Here is a 19,756-nt window from a genome sequence, read left to right as displayed (position 1 = left end):
GCAGCTAAATCGCATTGGCGAAGCTCAGCGCTGGGCAGCTGGGCACGTCTCACCACCGTTTCCGTAGTGTAGTGGTTATCACGTTCGCCTCACACGCGAAAGGTCCCCGGTTCGAAACCGGGCGGAAACAGACATCTTTTGTCGCCAGGCACAAAAGGGGATTGGGGATTCGCCTAGCGCTGTGATCGAACAGACCCACTGGACCCACCTCTTAGTGTGGCGGGATCTGCACAGTGCATGTCACAGCGCATCCTGCTTTCACTTCAAGGCGCGTCCTGATGCACCCCAGTCTCCCGCGTGACAGGTGGGGACAGGTGACAGGTCCTATACTAACGAGGAAGACATCGCTCTCTCCGACCCCCGGCATCGTGTCCCGACCCACCGTGCTGGAAGCCGACGCGTGCTGTGATTCCTTTACGGAGCAGAAATGACAACCGAGGAGCCGAGAGATCATTTCAGCATTTCGCGTCTGAACGGAAAACACAAACGACCAACTCGGAATGACTTGCCTTTGACGCTTCTCAAAGCGTTCTTTGTGCATCGAACAGACCCACTCACCTCTTAGTGTGGCGGGATCTGCACAGTGCATGTCGCAGCGCTTCCTGCTTTCACTTCAATGTGCTTCCTGATGTCGAGTCGACTGCCGTGCGGAGACTCTGAAAGCGAGAGCAATGAAAAGGTGCACGACGCTGTGAAAGAAAACAGAGAAGTGAAAGGCAGTCATTTCTCTAAGGAGGTGAAAGAAAAGCTACTCCCCGTCGGGGAATCGAACCCCGGTCTCCCGCGTGACAGGCGGGGATACTTGCCACTATACTAACGAGGAAGACATCGCTCTCTCCAACCCCCGGCATCGTGTCCCGACCCAGCATGCTGGAAGCCGACGCGTGCTGTGATCCCTTTACGGAGCAGAAATGACAACCGAGGAGCCGAGAGATCATGTCAGCATTTCGCGTCTGAACGGAAAACACAAACGACCAACTCGGAATGACTTGCCTTTGACGCTTTTCAAAGTGTTCTTTGTGCACGACGACTGCGCCGCCTAGCAGATACAAAGGGGTTGTACAACTTTGAACTAGCAAATGGAAGAGGGCTAAGCCCCCTCTCTTTTAGCCCAGGTTCGATCTGTCTCCCAGAATCACCAGGGCGCACACACACACACACCCGTGCCGTTGAAGTGCTCTGCTTCATTTCTAAGTGCAACTCAACATTCACTCCTACCCCGAGTGCAGAAAAGACAGCATCCACAGCAACAACAGCTCAGGTCTCTGCACAGGAGCTAAGCTGCCCTCATCTCCTCTGCTCTGCGGCTCCTGCGGAGTGGAGTCCTGCCTGGAGCCGTGTTTGCAGGCGGCGGCTCCCCGCGCCCTGTCTGGGCGTCGTGTCCAAGAGCTCCTGGGAGGAAGAGCGAGCTCTCCCACTCGGGGGCTTTTCCACGGTCTGTGTGAGGAGGGGCGGGTGTGTCCAGTAGCTTATCGAGCGGAAGCCTGGGGCGGCGGAGAGCTGTGATCGTGCAGACCTTGAGGTGTCACCTCTTTGTCTGCTTTCCCGCCCCCCCTCCGCCCAAGCTCTGCTCCAAAGTAGCCCGGCAACCCCTCACACCTGCACGTGTCACAACCTAAGGTGCGGTCATGAGACACCCATGGGGTGTCGTTCTGTTCTTGCTAATTGTTTCCTGCCCGTCGCAGGCAGGAGTCCATGCGAGGAAGATGCGCTGGACAGAGCTCAGAGGGCGCAGCTGGGTGGCTTTCCTTCTGAGTGACGTTCCTGCAACACTCTCCCGCTACTCTTGGTGCGCTCATGCCACAACACAGGAAGGCTGGAGCAGGTGGCTGTGGGCTTTGCGCACTGCCGAAATAGCTCAGTTGGGAGAGCGTTAGACTGAAGATCTAAAGGTCCCTGGTTCGATCCCGGGTTCCGGCATTTTGTTTCATCGCGCCCTTTGTTCCTCTCCAGCGCCACCTACCTAAAGTGACGCGTCCCTTTCTCAGCCCGAAACGCAAGCGAGACACCAGCAGCAGTCCCTACAGGTTTCCGTAGTGTAGCGGCTATCACGTTCGCCTAACACGCGAAAAGTCCCCGGTTCGAGACCGGGCGGAAACAGCCTCGTTTTGCACGCTCCTGTACTTCACAGAGGTCTTGAGCGACCAGTCATTTGTTCCCAATGTATTTCCGGTGCCTTCGTGCACTCTTGTACCAAACGCACGTTCCTTCTGTACGCGGAGCCGATCATTTGCAATTGGGCTGTGCCGACAGACCAGGTCGAGCTCTGTCGGCTCAAAAGCAGCGCAGGACCTGCAAGAACAACAGAAAGATTAGCATCCAGCGGGGGCCTCTTAGTGAGCCCAAGAGCTCATCAAGAATCGGCTCCAGCAACAGGGCTGGGCGCATTGTTCCATTCTCCGCCCACTCTCGGTGTAAACAAGTCCCTCCTGGTCTCTGCTTGAAATGCACTTTCCTGCGTTTGCTTTGGTGTAACTGGCTTCCCCTGCATGGGCGAATGTGAAGAAGATCCTTAGTAAGTCATTGAAGAAAACCGAGAAGAGGTCGGAGTGGCCTCTGTCGTTCATCAACGATCCAGTCAGGCAGTACTCCTCTGTAAAGCGCCGTTCGTTCACGTCGATTGGCTTTTTTTTGCCTTCATTCGTGCGAGTAGTAAAAGCAGACGCCCCTATTCTGCCGTGACCCGGATTCGAACCGGGGTTGTTGCGGCCACAACGCAAAGTACTGACCACTATACGATCACAGCGAGTTACCGAGACACACGCGGCAGGGCGGAAAGGGCTGTGCTCTCTTCGTGTGACATAATTCGGAAAAGTCCTGACGTTGCATTTCAACTGAGCCCCAGTATACATCGACCCTTCGACACTCTGAGTGACAACTCTCTCGCGTGTTTTCTCATATTTATGTAGTTTGCTTGCATGATGCCGGGAACAGCATGGTTGTTCGCTGCCATATAGTCTAGCGGTTAGGGTTCCCGGTTTTCACCCAGGCGGTTCGACTCGGTTTTGCCTCCTGCTTTCCAAAAGATCAGCACCGTGTACGAAAGAGCCGCATTAAAACTACTCGAACGTGCAAAACGTGCGAGAAGAGGGGGCGCTTGTTTCCAACCGAAACTTCTCGCGTGTGAGACGAGCTGATCATCGCTGTGGGAGGGTTACTCTGGTAGACAGGGCTGACCTTCGGCAATAGGATTTATAGTCTCCAAGATGATATTTGCACTTTCTGGAGAGGCGATTTTCTCCACTTCAGTAGCCCGATTTCGTCGATTGCGTGGAGAGGGCTGTAGAATGTGGCGCCGCCTTTCCTGCTCCGTCCATGACAGGCGTGCTGGTCTCTGGAGAGAGAGCACGGTCCATCAGCGCACTCCAATAAAGGCACTGGAAGCAGCTAAATCGCATTGGCGAAGCTCAGCGCTGGGCCGCTGGGCACGTCTTACCACCGTTTCCGTAGTGTAGTGGTTATCACGTTCGCCTCACACGCGAAAGGTCCCCGGTTCGAAACCGGGCGGAAACAGACATCTTTTGTCGCCAGACACAAAAGGGGATTGGGGATTCGCCTAGCGCTGTGATCGAACAGACCCACTCACCTCTTAGTGTGGCGGGATCTGCACAGTGCATGTCACAGCGCATCCTGCTTTCACTTCAATGCGCGTCCTGATGTACCCCAGTCTCCCGCGTGACAGGTGGGGACAGGTGACAGGTCCTATACTAACGAGGAAGACATCGCTCTCTCCGACCCCCGGCATCGTGTCCCGACCCACCGTGCTGGAAGCCGACGCGTGCTGTGATTCCTTTACGGAGCAGAAATGACAACCGAGGAGCCGAGAGATCATTTCAGCATTTCGCGTCTGAACGGAAAACACAAACGACCAACTCGGAATGACTTGCCTTTGACGCTTCTCAAAGCGTTCTTTGTGCATCGAACAGACCCACTCACCTCTTAGTGTGGCGGGATCTGCACAGTGCATGTCGCAGCGCTTCCTGCTTTCACTTCAATGTGCTTCCTGATGTCGAGTCGACTGCCGTGCGGAGGCTCTGAAAGCGAGAGCAATGAAAAGGTGCACGACGCTGTGAAAGAAAACAGAGAAGTGAAAGGCAGTCATTTCTCTAAGGAGGTGAAAGAAAAGCTACTCCCCGTCGGGGAATCGAACCCCGGTCTCCAGCGTGACAGGCGGGGATACTTGCCACTATACTAACGAGGAAGACATCGCTCTCTCCAACCCCCGGCATCGTGTCCCGACCCAGCATGCTGGAAGCCGACGCGTGCTGTGATCCCTTTACGGAGCAGAAATGACAACCGAGGAGCCGAGAGATCATGTCAGCATTTCGCGTCTGAACGGAAAACACAAACGACCAACTCGGAATGACTTGCCTTTGACGCTTTTCAAAGTGTTCTTTGTGCACGACGACTGCGCCGCCTAGCAGATACAAAGGGGTTGTACAACTTTGAACTAGCAAATGGAAGAGGGCTAAGCCCCCTCTCTTTTAGCCCAGGTTCGATCTGTCTCCCAGAATCACCAGGGCGCACACACACACACACACCCGTGCCGTTGAAGTGCTCTGCTTCATTTCTAAGGGCAACTCAACATTCACTCCTACCCCGAGTGCAGAAAAGACAGCATCCACAGCAACAACAGCTCAGGTCTCTGCACAGGAGCTAAGCTGCCCTCATCTCCTCTGCTCTGCGGCTCCTGCGGAGTGGAGTCCTGCCTGGAGCCGTGTTTGCAGGCGGCGGCTCCCCGCGCCCTGTCTGGGCGTCGTGTCCAAGAGCTCCTGGGAGGAAGAGAGAGCCCTCCCACTCGGGGGCTTTTCCACGGTCTGTGTGAGGAGGGGCGGGTGTGTCCAGTAGCTTATCGAGCGGAAGCCTGGGGCGGCGGAGAGCTGTGATCGTGCAGACCTTGAGGTGTCACCTCTTTGTCTGCTTTCCCGCCCTCCCTCCGCCCAAGCTCTGCTCCAAAGTAGCCCGGCAACCCCTCACACCTGCACGTGTCACAACCTAAGGTGCGGTCATGAGACACCCATGGGGTGTCGTTCTGTTCTTGCTAATTGTTTCCTGCCCGTCGCAGGCAGGAGTCCATGCGAGGAAGATGCGCTGGACAGAGCTCAGAGGGCGCAGCTGGGTGGCTTTCCTTCTGAGTGACGTTCCTGCAACACTCTCCCGCTACTCTTGGTGCGCTCATGCCACAACACAGGAAGGCTGGAGCAGGTGGCTGTGGGCTTTGCGCACTGCCGAAATAGCTCAGTTGGGAGAGCGTTAGACTGAAGATCTAAAGGTCCCTGGTTCGATCCCGGGTTTCGGCATTTCGTTTCATCGCGACCTTTGTTCCTCTCTCCAGCGCCACCTGCCTAAAGTGACGCGTCCCTTTCTCAGCCCGAAACGCAAGCGAGACACCAGCAGCAGTCCCTACAGGTTTCCGTAGTGTAGCGGCTATCACGTTCGCGTAACACGCGAAAGGTCCCCGGTTCGAGACCGGGCGGAAACAGCCTCGTTTTGCACGCTCCTGTACTTCACAGAGGTCTTGAGCGACCGGTCATTTGTTCCCAATGTATTTCCGGTGCCTTCGTGCACTCTTGTACCAAACGCACGTTCCTTCTGTACGCGGAGCCGATCATTTGCAATTGGGCTGTACCGACAGACCAGGTCGAGCTCTGTCGGCTCAAAAGCAGCGCAGGACCTGCAAGAACAACAGAAAGATTAGCATCCAGCGGGGGCCTCTTAGTGAGCCCAAGAGCTCATCAAGAATCGGCTCCAGCAACAGGGCTGGGCGCATTGTTCCATTCTCCGCCCACTCTCGGTGTAAACAAGTCCCTCCTGGTCTCTGCTTGAAATGCACTTTCCTGCGTTTGCTTTGGTGTAACTGGCTTCCCCTGCATGGGCGAATGTGAAGAAGATCCTTAGTAAGTCATTGAAGAAAACCGAGAAGAGGTCGGAGTGGCCTCTGTCGTTCATCAACGATCCAGTCAGGCAGTACTCCTCTGTAAAGCGCCGTTCGTTCACGTCGATTGGCTTTTTTTGCCTTCATTCGTGCGAGTAGTAAAAGCAGACGCCCCTATTCTGCCGTGACCCGGATTCGAACCGGGGTTGTTGCGGCCACAACGCAAAGTACTGACCACTATACGATCACAGCGAGCTACCGAGACACACGCGGCAGGGCGGAAAGGGCTGTGCTCTCTTCGTGTGACATAATTCGGAAAAGTCCTGACGTTGCATTTCAACTGAGCCCCAGTATACATCGACCCTTCGACACTCTGAGTGACAACTCTCTTGCGTGTTTTCTCATATTTATGTAGTTTGCTTGCATGATGCCGGGAACAGCATGGTTGTTCGCTGCCATATAGTCTAGCGGTTAGGGTTCCTGGTTTTCACCCAGGCGGTTCGACTCGGTTTTGCCTCCTGCTTTCCAAAAGATCAGCACCGTGTACGAAAGAGCCGCATTAAAACTACTCGAACGTGCAAAACGTGCGAGAAGAGGGGGCGCTTGTTTCCAACCGAAACTTCTCGCGTGTGAGACGAGCTGATCATCGCTGTGGGAGGGTTACTCTGGTAGACAGGGCTGACCTTCGGCAATAGGATTTATAGTCTCCAAGATGATATTTGCACTTTCTGGAGAGGCGATTTTCTCCACTTCAGTAGCCCGATTTCGTCGATTGCGTGGAGAGGGCTGTAGAATGTGGCGCCGCCTTTCCTGCTCCGTCCATGACAGGCGTGCTGGTCTCTGGAGAGAGAGCACGGTCCATCAGCGCACTCCAATAAAGGCACTGGAAGCAGCTGAATCGCATTGGCGAAGCTCAGGGCTGGGCCGCTGGGCACGTCTTACCACCGTTTCCGTAGTGTAGTGGTTATCACGTTCGCCTCACACGCGAAAGGTCCCCGGTTCGAAACCGGGCGGAAACAGACCTCTTTTGTCGCCAGGCACAAAAGGGGATTGGGGATTCGCCTAGCGCTGTGATCGAACAGACCCACTGGACCCACCTCTTAGTGTGGCGGGATCTGCACAGTGCATGTCACAGCGCATCCTGCTTTCACTTCAAGGCGCGTCCTGATGCACCCCAGTCTCCCGCGTGACAGGTGGGGACAGGTGACAGGTCCTATACTAACGAGGAAGACATCGCTCTCTCCGACCCCCGGCATCGTGTCCCGACCCACCGTGCTGGAAGCCGACGCGTGCTGTGATTCCTTTACGGAGCAGAAATGACAACCGAGGAGCCGAGAGATCATTTAAGCATTTCGCGTCTGAACGGAAAACACAAACGACCAACTCGGAATGACTTGCCTTTGACGCTTCTCAAAGCGTTCTTTGTGCATCGAACTGACCCACTCACCTCTTAGTGTGGCGGGATCTGCACAGTGCACGTCGCAGCGCTTCCTGCTTTCACTTCAATGTGCTTCCTGATGTCGAGTCGACTGCCGTGCGGAGGCTCTGAAAGCGAGAGCAATGAAAAGGTGCACGACGCTGTGAAAGAAAACAGAGAAGTGAAAGGCAGTCATTTCTCTAAGGAGGTGAAAGAAAAGCTACTCCCCGTCGGGGAATCGAACCCCGGTCTCCCGCGTGACAGGCGGGGATACTTGCCACTATACTAACGAGGAAGACATCGCTCTCTCCAACCCCCGGCATCGTGTCCCGACCCACCGTGCTGGAAGCCGACGCGTGCTGTGATTCCTTTACGGAGCAGAAATGACAACCGAGGAGCCGAGAGATCATTTCAGCATTTGGCGTCTGAACGGAAAACACAAACGACCAACTCGGAATGACTTGCCTTTGACGCTTTTCAAAGCGTTCTTTGTGCACGATGACTGCGCCGCTTACCAGATACAAATGGGTTGTACAACTTTGAACTAGCAAATGGAAGAGGGCTGAAGTAAGAGACAAGATGTAAAAAGGGTTAACTTAAGTCAGTTCTGCCTGAAAATTAGACTTCTAGGCAACAGGGGTTTATGGCAGGAAAGGGGTTTTACTGATAAGGATTCCAGATGTGAGGGGGCATAATCTTAAACTGACCATTTGGCCAGGGTCTCTTAACTGGCCAAATACCATGACCCTCCCCCCCTTACCATAACACCGAATGACGTCTGAAGCAGCAAGGAAGGACTATATAACCTAAAAGTTTGTACCGGCACATCGAACAATACTTCGGTTTTGTTGTTTCTTGCGGGAAACAAGACTTCGGCTTTATTGTTCCTTGCATGCAATACACTCATCTGTTTTACTTCATCTCGGGATCCAGAACCTTATTCTTTCTGTTACAACAAATTTGGCTTAGTCTTCGGATGCTCCAGAAGGCGCAGAACTTCCCATCGGTAGGAGAGACGGTCAGCGCTCACATTACTAAGAGGTAAGGACTCCTCTTTTTAAAAAAAAAAAAGTCCCGACTCTCTCTGATCGATTGGGAAATCTCTGCTCCCTGCGAGAATCGCCTGAGATGACGGAGTAAACGTGAGTTCCTGAATTCCTCTGGCCCGGGGAAGACACAGGTGTATGTAATGGGTGGTTTGCTGTAAGCCCAGAATTTGGTCTGGCAGGCGGTCCGCGGTATTGTGTACAGGCGTTCGAAGCTGGTGTAGGCGTCCCACACTGACAGGCTGGAGGAACTGAGTCTCTTTAGTCTGAAGGGAGTGTCTCACACTGACAGGCCGGAGGAACTGAGTCTCTTTAGTCTGAAGGGAGTGAACCCAGGTGCCCTGTGCTGAGCCAGGATCAGGGTGGAGTGGCGATTGCCATGATCCGGCGAGCACAAAGCTTCATCAGCTGCCCTTTGCAACAGGAGGTAAGAGGATGTCCAGTGATGACGTGCTTCCCTGTCCGTCGTGGCAGTGAACAGGTCCTGGTTACAGGATCTCTAAAAAAGGAAATAAAGACTGAAATCAGATCCGACCCACCATGCTGCCACGGCGACGGTGCTCTGCCCAGTGAAAGTGGCAGCCTGTCCCTGGACTGTGGGTGGAAACTGGAGCACCTGGAGGAAACCCCCACAGACCAGGGAGAGAACATGCAAACTCCACACAGACAGCACCCACACCCCAGGTCCAGCACTGTGAAGCATGCCCGACGATGCGGAAGGGCTTTTACAAATGAGTGTGTAACTCACACTGGTGCCCAGGATGGCCTGCTACCGGAACGCAACCTAATTTTCTTCATGCAGTTTGTTCGAAGCGGTTCGCAGGAGCTGGAGGTGAGGACTGAGCTGGGGTCCAGGGTGCGAGAGTGACTGCTGACGTCGTTTGTGTGTGTGTGTGTGTGTGTGTGTGTGTGTGTGTGTGTGTGTCTGGATCATTGTGAGTGCCGTCAGGTTTGTGTATATAAACAAGAGGACGTCTCTGTGGGTGCAGCTCTAACGTCTCTGTGGGTGCGAGAGTGACTGCTGATGTCACGTGTGTGTGTGTGTGTGTGTGTGTGTCTGGATCATTGTGAGCGCCGTCAGGTTTGTGTATTTGTTTAAACAAGAGGACGTCTCTGTGCGGGTCTGACTCTGTGTGAAGGTGCAGCTCTAACTGTGTCTATCTCTCTAGCTGTGAGCGCCTGTCTATCTCTCTACACTGCACGAGGGGCTAAATCTGCCTCCGAGAACCCGACTTTTCAGAAGAAAAATCTATGAAAAGGCACGGCCTGGCCCTCTTCTCTTGCTCCCGATATATAACACACTGGGGGATGAAGCTGGTGTCTTCAGCTGTAACCCTAGCTATTTATGCAAACAGCTCTTTTATGAAAAGCAGCTCTAGGCCTAGACAAGAGGAACAGATAAAACAAATCTTGGACTTATGACTTATTCAAAGCAGACTGAGCGCTGCTATACTGTATGTAGGAGCCAGAGATGAAGAATGAGCTATTTAAGGAAATCAGGAGTGTGAGAGAGGGACTGGGTGCTTTTCCTCCCAATAGAGAAGGCTTGTGGTTCTTTCTGCTTTTCTGCACAGGCTGCCAACGTGAGTACGTGTTGGGTTCTTGGTTCGAATGCTCGAGTTGTCAGGCTGGCGGTTTTTGTTCCTGTTGGAGCCCATAATTGTGAACAAGGCGCTTGAGGACGTCTCTGTGCGGGTGTGCGTTTGTAATGACGTGTGTGTGCCTCTCTGTTTCAGTATAAAAAAATGCATTTAAGACATTCAGCCTTTTCATGTTCCTAATAGTCTTTCCTTCTTGACAATAATAACTAAGGTGGCTGCTGGAAGAGGTGTTAGTAGGGCCAGCAGGGGGTGCTTACCCTGCGGTCTGTGTGGGTCCTGATGCCCCAGTATAGTGACAGGGACACTGGACTGTAAACAGGCGCCGTCCTTTGGATGAGCCGTAAAACCGAGGTCCTGACTCTCTGTGGTCATTAACAATCCCGGGGTGTCTCTGGAGAAGAGTAGGGGTGTTACCCCAGTGTCCTGGCCTAATATCCCCCCCCTGGTCTTTACCCATCATGGCCTCCTTATCACCCCCCTCTCTGAACTGGCTCTATCCCTCTGTTCTCCTCCCCACTGAGAGCTGCTGTGTGCTGTACATTCCTCCTGCGGTGGAGGAAACGACCCGCCGGAGAGAACACGCAGACTCCACACAGAAGGGTCATCTCGCAAGGTACACACCACGAAATTGTACAAATTTGCACCGGTTTTGAACGCATTTTAATTGGAAGAATACCCACTAACCTAATCAGAAAAAACGGGTTTTATACGTTTGTAAATGATCTATTTTTTTTACTTCATAAAATCTCTTTTTTTTAATCAATCTAACGGTTCGAATCCATCGGAGATCACAGTAACAGCGACGATAATACACGCGTCTCTTTATTTTTTATTTTTATTTATGCTTAACGGAATAACAACAATGACAATACAAACAAGAGTACATATAACAATTCAAGACAGAAAGATCGTCAGGGGTCCGCATTACTACATAAATTCAAGCTATGAAAAAAGATTAAACACATTAAATAAAAAAAAAATGATGTCCGCATCGCTTTCATATTTTTGCACTTCGAAATAGTCCGCAAATACCCCCCCTTACATCCATTTTAAAATGCTCAAACACAGGGTACTTCCCAGACCACTTCATTTTATGTATATAATAACGTGCCGTTATAATCTTTCAATGTATGACAAACGAAATTTTAATGTTGTTTTCGATGGGGCTGAGACTTAACATAACATTTGTTTTCATCAAAACAAATAGCACTGTTGGTTTCTTTTTTTAATAGAAGTCTGCAACTTAGTCCAGAATTTTTCTTTTTTACTCTGGGACATAACCAAAACACATGCTGAATAGTTTTTTTAAATATTTTTTTATTAAATGTGTAAAGAATTTACAAATACAAATACAATCAGAGGATCAAATTAGGTACAAGAGAACAAACACAAACAGAAAAATAAACAGTTAACCGCCAGAGGTAATAAGTAAGTTATATGATTAAATTGTATTTTTTACATATATCATATGTTTTCCGTGCTTTATTATTTCTCACATTTTTAATAGAATTTAAATAGTGTTTCAGCTCCACCTCAAAAGAACTAAAAAGGGGAGTATTATTAGACCATTTGGATTTATGGCTGTGAAATTTACCAAGAATGATTAATAAATTGACTATAAATAAATGCTCTTTTTCCAAATTTTCTACTAAACAGTACAATACAATGTCAAAATCCTTCAATCTAAAAAACACCTTTAACTGCCTGCAAACAAAACTGTAAATCCGTCCAAAACAACTTCACAAACCTACACCTAACAAATAAATGCACCAAAGATTCCTTTTCCGCCCGACAAAAAATACACAGATCATCCTGCTCCTGCTTAAATTTACATGCTGAATAGTTAAGCGCCTCTTTAACGACGGCGCGTAGCAACAGTCACTAAGGAAGCGCCGCCTGACCCGGAACCAGTTCTCAAGAGCGACGCTCTGTTCCTGTTCCGAGCAGCAGGAGCGGGTCTCAGCTCCGCTGTGTTTTCCCAATCCCGGGTTTGAGCCTCGGCGGCAATCAGCTCTTTCTTTCCGCGCCGTCTCCGGAGACGAGATGGCGGATTGCCCGTTGGGTCTGGAGAGCGAGCTCCACGCCTTCATGGAGGTGTTGCTGCGATCGATCGTGTACGAGGTGTCGGAAGTTTTCCGGAACGGGATGGCCGACGCCGAGGACAAGTTTCAGAGCAAACTCCGGGGCATCTCGCAGGTCCTGGTGAGACGGGCGGTGGTGAAGATCACCCAGTTCGTCGAGGACAGTGTCGGGGGCGAAATCGCGCAGATGAAGAGGGAAAACGAGAGGCTGAAGGTGAGATTGCGGTTCTGGGAGAAGGAGCAGGGAGCAGGAGGAGATCGGGGACAGACAGATCGTGATGGACACACGCCTCCCTGTGAAGCCCCTGCAGGAATAAAGGAAGAAACGGACACGGAACCGGAGCTGTCAGGTCAGTGAGGTGACTTCTGTGAAATAACAGTGCCTTGTGTGTTTAAAACCAGTATCTTGAACGTCATCACTGGTGAGAATCCAGTGCAGAGATGCAGAGTGAAGTGGGACAGACCTGTGTGATGTAGCGACCGGATTCTGGACCGGAAACCGCAGCTTTTGTTTTCCCTCCGGTTGTGGTGCTGGAAACATCTGTAATACAGCAACAGGGCTGAAGACTGTTCGGCCTTAGTTATTGTGGACCTGAATCAGTTTTGTGTCATGTGGCGTCGTCGTGTATGCTTATACTTACAAATACTTGTCAGTAATTTGATTTGCTCTTGGTTCAATTGCGGACCTGGTGTGCGATCTGCGTGCCTTTGGTATGTTTTGGACACACTGGTTTCCTACGGGTGCTCCGGTCCAGAAACATGCTGTTTCTTGTGTGTAGTACATGTAATTAATAATAATAATAATAATAACTAATAATAATTGCTTACACTTATATAGCGCTTTTCTGGACACTCCACTCAAAGCGCTGTACAGGTCAGGGGGAATCCCACTACCGCCACCAGTGTGCAGCCCCCACCTGGATGATGCGACGGCAGCCATAGTGCGCCAGAACGCTCCCCACACACCAGCTCTCAGTGGGGAGGAGAGCAGGGGAGGATGAAGCCAGTTCAGAGAGGGGGGGTTATTAGGAGGCCATGATTGGTAAGGGCCCATGGGAAATTTGGCCAGGACGCCGGGGTTACACCCTTACTCTTCTTGAGTCACTCTGCAACTCCCAGCTGGCAGCCCCCTCCCCACTGGAGCTCAGCAGGTGTGAGCCTGGTCAGTACCTGGAGGGGAGACTCCTGGGGAAAAACTAAGGTTGCTGCTGGGAGAGGTGTTAGTGGGGCCAGCAGGGGGCGCTCTCACCCTGCGGTCTGTGTGGGTCCTGATGCCCCAGTATAGTGACGGGGGACACTGGACTGTAAACAAGCGCCGTCCTTCGGATGAGACGTCAAACCGAGGTCCTGACTCTCTGTGGTCATTGGCACTGTCCTGATGAGCCATCACTCTGTTTTAAAAGGACTCACCCTGTGACGTATATTAACATCTGGGAAAACCAGCCCTGATGTGCTTGTCCGTGTGTCTGCCCTGGGATGGGTCGTAGCCTGCTCTGTGCCCATTGCTAACGGTGATTTTTAAGACTGCTCTCCCCTGCGAATTTGAAATGGAAGAAGCGGTTCGGAAACGGACAGCTGTCTGTGTCCGTATCCGGTTAATTTCTCCATCTGATGTATTGGTGCTCATTCAATATGAAACTTCATTTTCTCCCCACAGCAGAGAAACGCTTTAATGCACAAAGGTAGTTCTACTTTTCTCCCCACCTCTCACTCTCAGAATAGCGCAGTAATTAGTAACCTGCATTATGACCTCTGATTAATAATGAACAGTACACTCTCAATGTACTGTAGTATCTAGCTAGTCAGCGTCTCTCCCAGTTCAGTGTTAATGTATTGTACCGTCCAGTCAATGTCTGTATTAATTCCCTAAAAATGTACATTTTTAACGTACTGTAGAGTCTGCTCAGTCACTATTTCTGTATTAACCCCTCTATTTCTCAGTGCAGTGCTGATATACTGTACGATCTACTTCGCCACTGCCTATATTAACCATTTACTCTCAGTGCAGTGCTGTTGTACTTGTAGTACAATATAGTATAGTGTCCAGTCAGTCACTGTGTCTGAATTAACCCCTCTCTCTCTTTGCAGTGATCATGCACTGTCGTATCCAGTCACTGTGTTTGTATAAACCCCTCTCATGGTTTATTTTGAATGTATTGTAACATCTAGTTGTTCACTGTCTGTATCAATACCTCACTCTTAGTGCAGTGTTAATGTACTTTAGTAATCAAGTCACTGTGTGTATTAACCCATCTATTTCTCAGTGCAGTGCTAATCCACTGTAGCACTTAATAATTTTATAAAGCACTCTCAATGCAGTGTTAATGTATTTTAGAGACCAGTCAGTCTGTATGTTTGTATTAAACTCTCTCTCAGTGCACTATTAATATACCTGTCTTCACTCAGTCTTTGTGTTTGTATTGATGCTTCTCTCTCTCAGTGCAGTGTTACAGTACAGAAGTTTTCAGTCACTGTCTGTATTAACCTCCCCCTCTCTCTCAGTGCAGTGTTAATGTACTGGAGTGTCCAGTCAGTGTGTCTGTATGAACCCCTTTCTCAGTGCAATGTTAATGTACTGGAGTGTCCAGTCACTGTGTCTATATTAACCCCTCTGTCTCCCAGTGCAGTGTTAATGTACTGGAGTGTCCAGTCAGCGTGTCTGTATGAACCCCCCTCTCTTTCTCAGAGCAGTGTTAGTATACTGGAGTGTCCAGTCAGTGTGTCTGTATGAACCCCTCTCTCTCAGTGCAGTGTTAATGTACTGGAGTGTCCAGTCAGTCACTGTGTCTATATTAACCCCTCTGTCTCCCAGTGCAGTGTTCATGTACTGGAGTGTCCAGTCAGTGTGTTTGTATTAACCCTGCTCTCTCTCAGTGCAGTTTTAATGTACTGGAGTGTCCAGTCAGTGTGTCTGTATTAACCCGTCTCTCTCTCAGTGCAGTGTTAATGTACTGGAGTGTCCAGTCAGTGTGTCTGTGTGAACCCCTCTCTCTCTCCCAGTGCAGTGTTCATGTCCTGGAGTGTCCAGTCAGTGTGTCTGTATGAACCCCTCTCTCTCTCAGTGCAGTGTTCATGTACTGGAGTGTCCAGTCAGTGTGTCTGTATGAACCCCTCTCTCTCTCAGTGCAGTGTTCATGTACTGGAGTGTCCAGTCAGTGTGTCTGTATGAACCCCCCTCTCTCTCAGTGCAGTGTTCATGTACTGGAGTGTCCAGTCAGCGTGTCTGTAGAAACCCCTCTCTCTCTCAGTGCAGTGTTAATGTACTGGAGTGTCCAGTCAGTATGTCTCTATGAACCCCCCTCTCTCTCTCAGTGCAGTGTTAATGTACTGGAGTGTCCAGTCAGTGTGTCGGTATTAACCCCCCTCTCTCTCAGTGCAGTGTTAATGTACTGGAGTGTCCAGTCAGTGTGTCGGTATGAACCCCTCTCTCTCTCAGTGCAGTGTTAATGTACTTGAGTGTCCAGTCAGTGTGTCTGTATTAACCCCTCTCCCTCTCTCAGTACAGTGTTAATGTACTGGAGTGTCCAGTCAATCAGTGTGTCTGTATTATGTATTATGTATTATGACCACAGAGAGTTTGGTTTGACGTCTCATCCGAAGGACGGCGCCTGTTTACAGTCCAGTGTCCTCTTTCACTATACTGGGGCATCAGGACCCCCACAGACCGCAGGGTGAGAGCGCCCCCTGCTGGCCCCACTAACACCTCTCCCAGCAGCAACCTTAGTTTTTCCCTGGAGTCTCCCCTCCAGGTACTGACCAGGCTCACACTTGCTGGGCTCCAGTGGGGGGGGGGGAGGGGCTGCAGGGTGATACAGCTGCTGGCAAAGTCTGATCGGAGATGCCAGGGATTGAACCCAGGGCCTCATGTATGTGGCTGAACATTTCCTTTTTTGCTGGCGGGTCCAGAACCCCACCTGGACAGACAGACGTGGATGAAATCTGCTTCCATCGGAGTGTCCTGATTTACTTATTGTTTTCATCCCTGTTTCGTGTGCTCTGTGTTTTGACAACCGGTGAATCTCAGGCTTGAAAGTGAGCTTTAACATTCTAATTAAGACTCGGTTTTTAAAATATGTTTCTTTGCCGTCTCAAATTTGTTTTTGTTTTTTCTGGGGAATATTCTCTTCCGCACCTGACGGTCTTGTCCTCCTGTCCTGTGTCTTGCAGGGTCAGAGGTCAGCGCTCTCCCTGACGCTGGGGACAGGGCTCCTCTTGAACAGCAGCACAGTGAGGAGGAGGAGGAGGGTAGATGTTTAATTGATCTTAATTATAATCCCAATTCTTCTTTGGTCTTCATTTGTTGATGATTATTCAGTTATCGCTACGTGAAACGTTCTCTCGGAGAAGGTCTTGACCTTTACTCTCAGCCCATGTTAAAGGTCTTGTTCTCTTGTCCTGTGTCTTGCAGGGTCAGAGGTCAGCGCTCTCCCTGATGCTGGGGACGGGGCTCCTCTTGAACAGCAGCCCAGCGAGGAGGAGGAGGAGGAGGAGGAGGAGGAGGAGGAGGAGGGGGGCTCCCGTCTGATGCAGGAGACAGAGCTCGCCTCCGCACACGGGATAGAGAGACTCAGTGAGCAGCAGCACACAGAGAGCAGGCAGAGGGTGGGGGATCTGGACTCTGTCCACGTGATGAAGACCGAGCCTGAGACAGAGACACCTGGGCTCTTAGCATCTGACGGCTTTACGGACGCGATTAACCATCCAAATGCTGAGGATATTGCCGACAGTGTTGCTGACCTGAATTGCGTATCGGTTCCCTGGCCTAGAGAAGAGGAGCCGGATGAACTGGACGCGTTCCACATCATCAAGTTGGAGGAGGAGCCTCGCGCGATCGACGCCCCCGAGCGGCCCCCCGAGGGACGGGACGAAGAGGGCCCGGCTTGGCCGCCGGGCCCGACGCACAGTGAGCGAGCGCAGCACAACCAGGAGACCGGCCAGCGTCAGTCGGGGCCCGGCTCGGACGGTGGGGCCGCGCGGTCGCCGCAGCCTCCGCCCGGCCCCCCCCGGCGCCGCGCGGGGGAGAGGCCCTTCACCTGCGGCCACTGCGGCAGGGGCTTCAACACGTCGAGCCAGGTCAAGAGCCACCTGCGAGTCCACACGGGCGAGCGCCCCTTCGCCTGCCGCCAGTGCCCGAAGGCCTTCAACCACCTGAGCACCCTGAGGCGCCACCTGCGCGTCCACACGGGCGAGCGCCCCTTCGCCTGCCGGCAGTGCGGCAAGGGCTTCGGCGACCGGGGCAACCTGCGCAAGCACCAGCGCGTCCACACGGGGGAGCGCCCCTTCGTCTGCGGCCAGTGCGGCCGGGCCTTCAGCTGGTCGGCCCGCCTCGAGACCCACCGCCTCGTCCACGCCGGGGAGAAGCCCTTCCCCTGCGGCCAGTGCGGCCGGGGCTTCGGCACGGCCAGCCACCTGAAGAGGCACCAGCGCATCCACGCCGGCGAGAGGCACCCCTGCCCCCAGTGCGGGAAGAGCTTCAGCCGGCCCGGCGACCTGAGGGCCCACCAGCTCGTCCACACGGGCGAGAAACCGTTCAGCTGCGCCCAGTGCGGGAAGGGCTTCAACCACGCCTGCACCCTCAAGACCCACCAGCGCCTCCACACGGGCGAGAGGCACACCTGCGCCCAGTGCGGCAAGGGTTTCGGCCGCCCCCGCGACCTGAGGACCCACCAGCTCATCCACACGGGCGAGAAACCGTTCGGCTGCGCCCAGTGCGGGAAGAGCTTCAACCAGCTCAGCACCCTGAGGACCCACCAGCGCATCCACACGGGGGAGAGACCCTTCGGCTGCGCCCAGTGCGGGAAGAGGTTCATCAAGTCGGGCAGCCTGAAGACCCACGAGCGCACCCACACGGGGGAGAGACCCTTCGGGTGCGCCCAGTGCGGGAAGAGATTCGGCGAGATGAGCAAGCTGAGGAGACACCAGGCCGTCCACACCCGAGACCGTCCAGCTGCGGGACGAGATCTGGACACTCAGGCATCTTAAAAAAGAAAACACACACACACACGCACGCAAATACCAACTTCTTCAGCCGCCAGAGTTGGGTTTAAACGCTCGGACGCCTTATGACATCGGTATGACATCCTTCCCGGGAGAGGAACCACGTTCCATACTGGAAAACCCAGGGCGGGAAGAGATTCGGCGAGATGAGCAAGCTGAGGAGACACCAGGCCGTCCACACCCGGGACGAGATCTGGACACTCAGGCATCTTAATAAAGAAAACACACACACACACGCACGCAAATACCAACTTCTTCAGCTGCCAGAGTTGGGTTTAAACGCTCGGACGCCTTATGACATCGGTATGACATCCTTCCCGGGAGAGGAACCACGTTCCATACTGAAAAACCCAGGGCGGGAAGAGATTCGGCGAGATGAGCAAGCTGAGGCGACACCAGGCCGTCCACACCCGGGACGAGATCTGGACACTCGGGCATCTTAATAAAGAAAACACACACACACACACGCACGCAAATACCAACTTCTTCAGCCGCCAGAGTTGGGTTTAAACGCTCGGACGCCTTATGACATCGGTATGACATCCTTCCCGGGAAAGTCGTCATAGAAAGGGGCTTGCTCGATTCTTCCTGACACTGAATCGATCCCGTTTCGAGTGACGCGTTTTCTGGTCTTGACAGTCTTATTCGCCCCTTTTTTCCATACTGGAAAACCCAGGGCGGGAAGAGATTCGGCGAGATGAGCAAGCTGAGGAGACACCAGGGCGTCCACACCCCGGACCGGCCGGCTGCGGGACGAGATCTGGACACTCGGGCATCTTAAAAAGGAAAACACGCACACACACGCACGCAAATACCAACTTCTTCAGCCGCCAGAGTTGGGTTTAAACGCTCGGACGCCTTATGACATCGGTATGACATCCTTCCCGGGAGAGGAACCACGTTCCATACTGAAAAACCCAGTGCGGGAAGAGATTCGGCGAGATGTAAAACCGAGGTCCTGACTCTCTGTGGTCATTAACAATCCCGGGGCGTCTCTCGAAAAGAGTAGGGGTGTTACCCCGGCGTCCTGGCCAAATTTCCCATTGGCCCCTTACCCATCATGGCCTCCTAATAACCCCCCTCTCTGAAATGGCTCCATCCCTCTGCTCTCCTCCCCACTGAGAGCTGCTGTGTGGGGAGCGTTCTGGCGCACTATGGCCGCCGTCGCATCATCCAGGTGGGGGCTGCGCACTGGTGGCGGTAGTGGGATTCCCCCTGACCTGTCCAGCGCTTTGAGAGTGGAGTGTCCAGAAAAGCGCTCTAGAAGTGTCAGCAATAATTATTATATCAATGTAACACGCCTTACTTTGGTAGCAAGGAGATGTTGTTCATTACCAGTGTAGCAGCAAAGAATACTTTTCCTGCAAGAGAAGAAATCCCGTGTTCACAAACCAATGGGTAGTTTTGCCTGATGAAATTAAGGCCATGGGGCATCCTGAATCTCCAGGTGGTTTCAGTTCAAAGCGATGGCCGAGATGCGCAGAGTTTCTCCCACCCAACCGTCTTTCAGAACCCTCAGAATCAAAGTCAAGCATGCTTTCCTGAGTTCACAGAGGGGACTCTCAACGGGGGATAATTCAGTTTAAAGCCACCTAAAATCGGAGCAGCATGCTACAGAAAGTGGAACTGGTAAATGCCTTTAAAATTGAACTGGATCGCGTCACCCAAGAAGAGATGAGGCCGGGTGGTACTCATATCGTCGAGGTGGCCTTTCGCCGAGCGAGGTTCAGAGCCACCTG

General features: G+C 52.4%; 1 protein-coding gene and 7 non-coding genes across 8 annotated transcripts in view; 6 read left to right on the top strand and 2 right to left on the bottom strand.

The window, feature by feature from the left end:
* Window positions 1–57: 57 nt before the first annotated feature.
* Window positions 58–130, top strand: trnav-cac (transfer RNA valine (anticodon CAC)). Its single transcript has one exon. It is a non-coding gene; the product is annotated as a tRNA-Val (tRNA).
* Window positions 131–751: 621 nt separating this feature from the next.
* On the bottom strand, window positions 752–823 carry trnad-guc (transfer RNA aspartic acid (anticodon GUC)). Its single transcript has one exon. It is a non-coding gene; the product is annotated as a tRNA-Asp (tRNA).
* A 1,024-nt stretch (window positions 824–1,847) lies between these two features.
* trnaf-gaa (transfer RNA phenylalanine (anticodon GAA)) lies at window positions 1,848–1,920 on the top strand. The gene has a single exon. It is a non-coding gene; the product is annotated as a tRNA-Phe (tRNA).
* Window positions 1,921–3,440: 1,520 nt separating this feature from the next.
* Window positions 3,441–3,513, top strand: trnav-cac (transfer RNA valine (anticodon CAC)). The gene has a single exon. It is a non-coding gene; the product is annotated as a tRNA-Val (tRNA).
* A 1,714-nt stretch (window positions 3,514–5,227) lies between these two features.
* On the top strand, window positions 5,228–5,300 carry trnaf-gaa (transfer RNA phenylalanine (anticodon GAA)). The gene has a single exon. It is a non-coding gene; the product is annotated as a tRNA-Phe (tRNA).
* A 1,521-nt stretch (window positions 5,301–6,821) lies between these two features.
* trnav-cac (transfer RNA valine (anticodon CAC)) lies at window positions 6,822–6,894 on the top strand. Its single transcript has one exon. It is a non-coding gene; the product is annotated as a tRNA-Val (tRNA).
* A 621-nt stretch (window positions 6,895–7,515) lies between these two features.
* On the bottom strand, window positions 7,516–7,587 carry trnad-guc (transfer RNA aspartic acid (anticodon GUC)). The gene has a single exon. It is a non-coding gene; the product is annotated as a tRNA-Asp (tRNA).
* A 4,257-nt stretch (window positions 7,588–11,844) lies between these two features.
* The window catches only part of LOC148638274 (uncharacterized), a 43,007-nt gene continuing 35,095 nt past the window's right edge, over window positions 11,845–19,756 (top strand). The window contains exons 1-2 of the mRNA XM_088623375.1: window positions 11,845–12,370; window positions 16,429–18,000. Coding sequence (XP_088479501.1) covers window positions 11,983–12,370; window positions 16,429–18,000 — 1,960 coding nt within the window. The 5' untranslated portion in view covers window positions 11,845–11,982. The remainder of the gene's footprint in view (window positions 12,371–16,428; window positions 18,001–19,756) is intronic.

The sequence above is a fragment of the Lepisosteus platostomus genome, assembly GCF_059453375.1.
Source record: "Lepisosteus platostomus isolate fLepPlt1 chromosome 5 unlocalized genomic scaffold, fLepPlt1.hap1 SUPER_5_unloc_2, whole genome shotgun sequence".
NCBI lineage: Eukaryota > Metazoa > Chordata > Actinopteri > Semionotiformes > Lepisosteidae > Lepisosteus > Lepisosteus platostomus.
The sequence above is the reverse complement of the archived record's forward strand: the minus strand, read 5'-3'. Positions and strand labels throughout refer to the sequence as shown.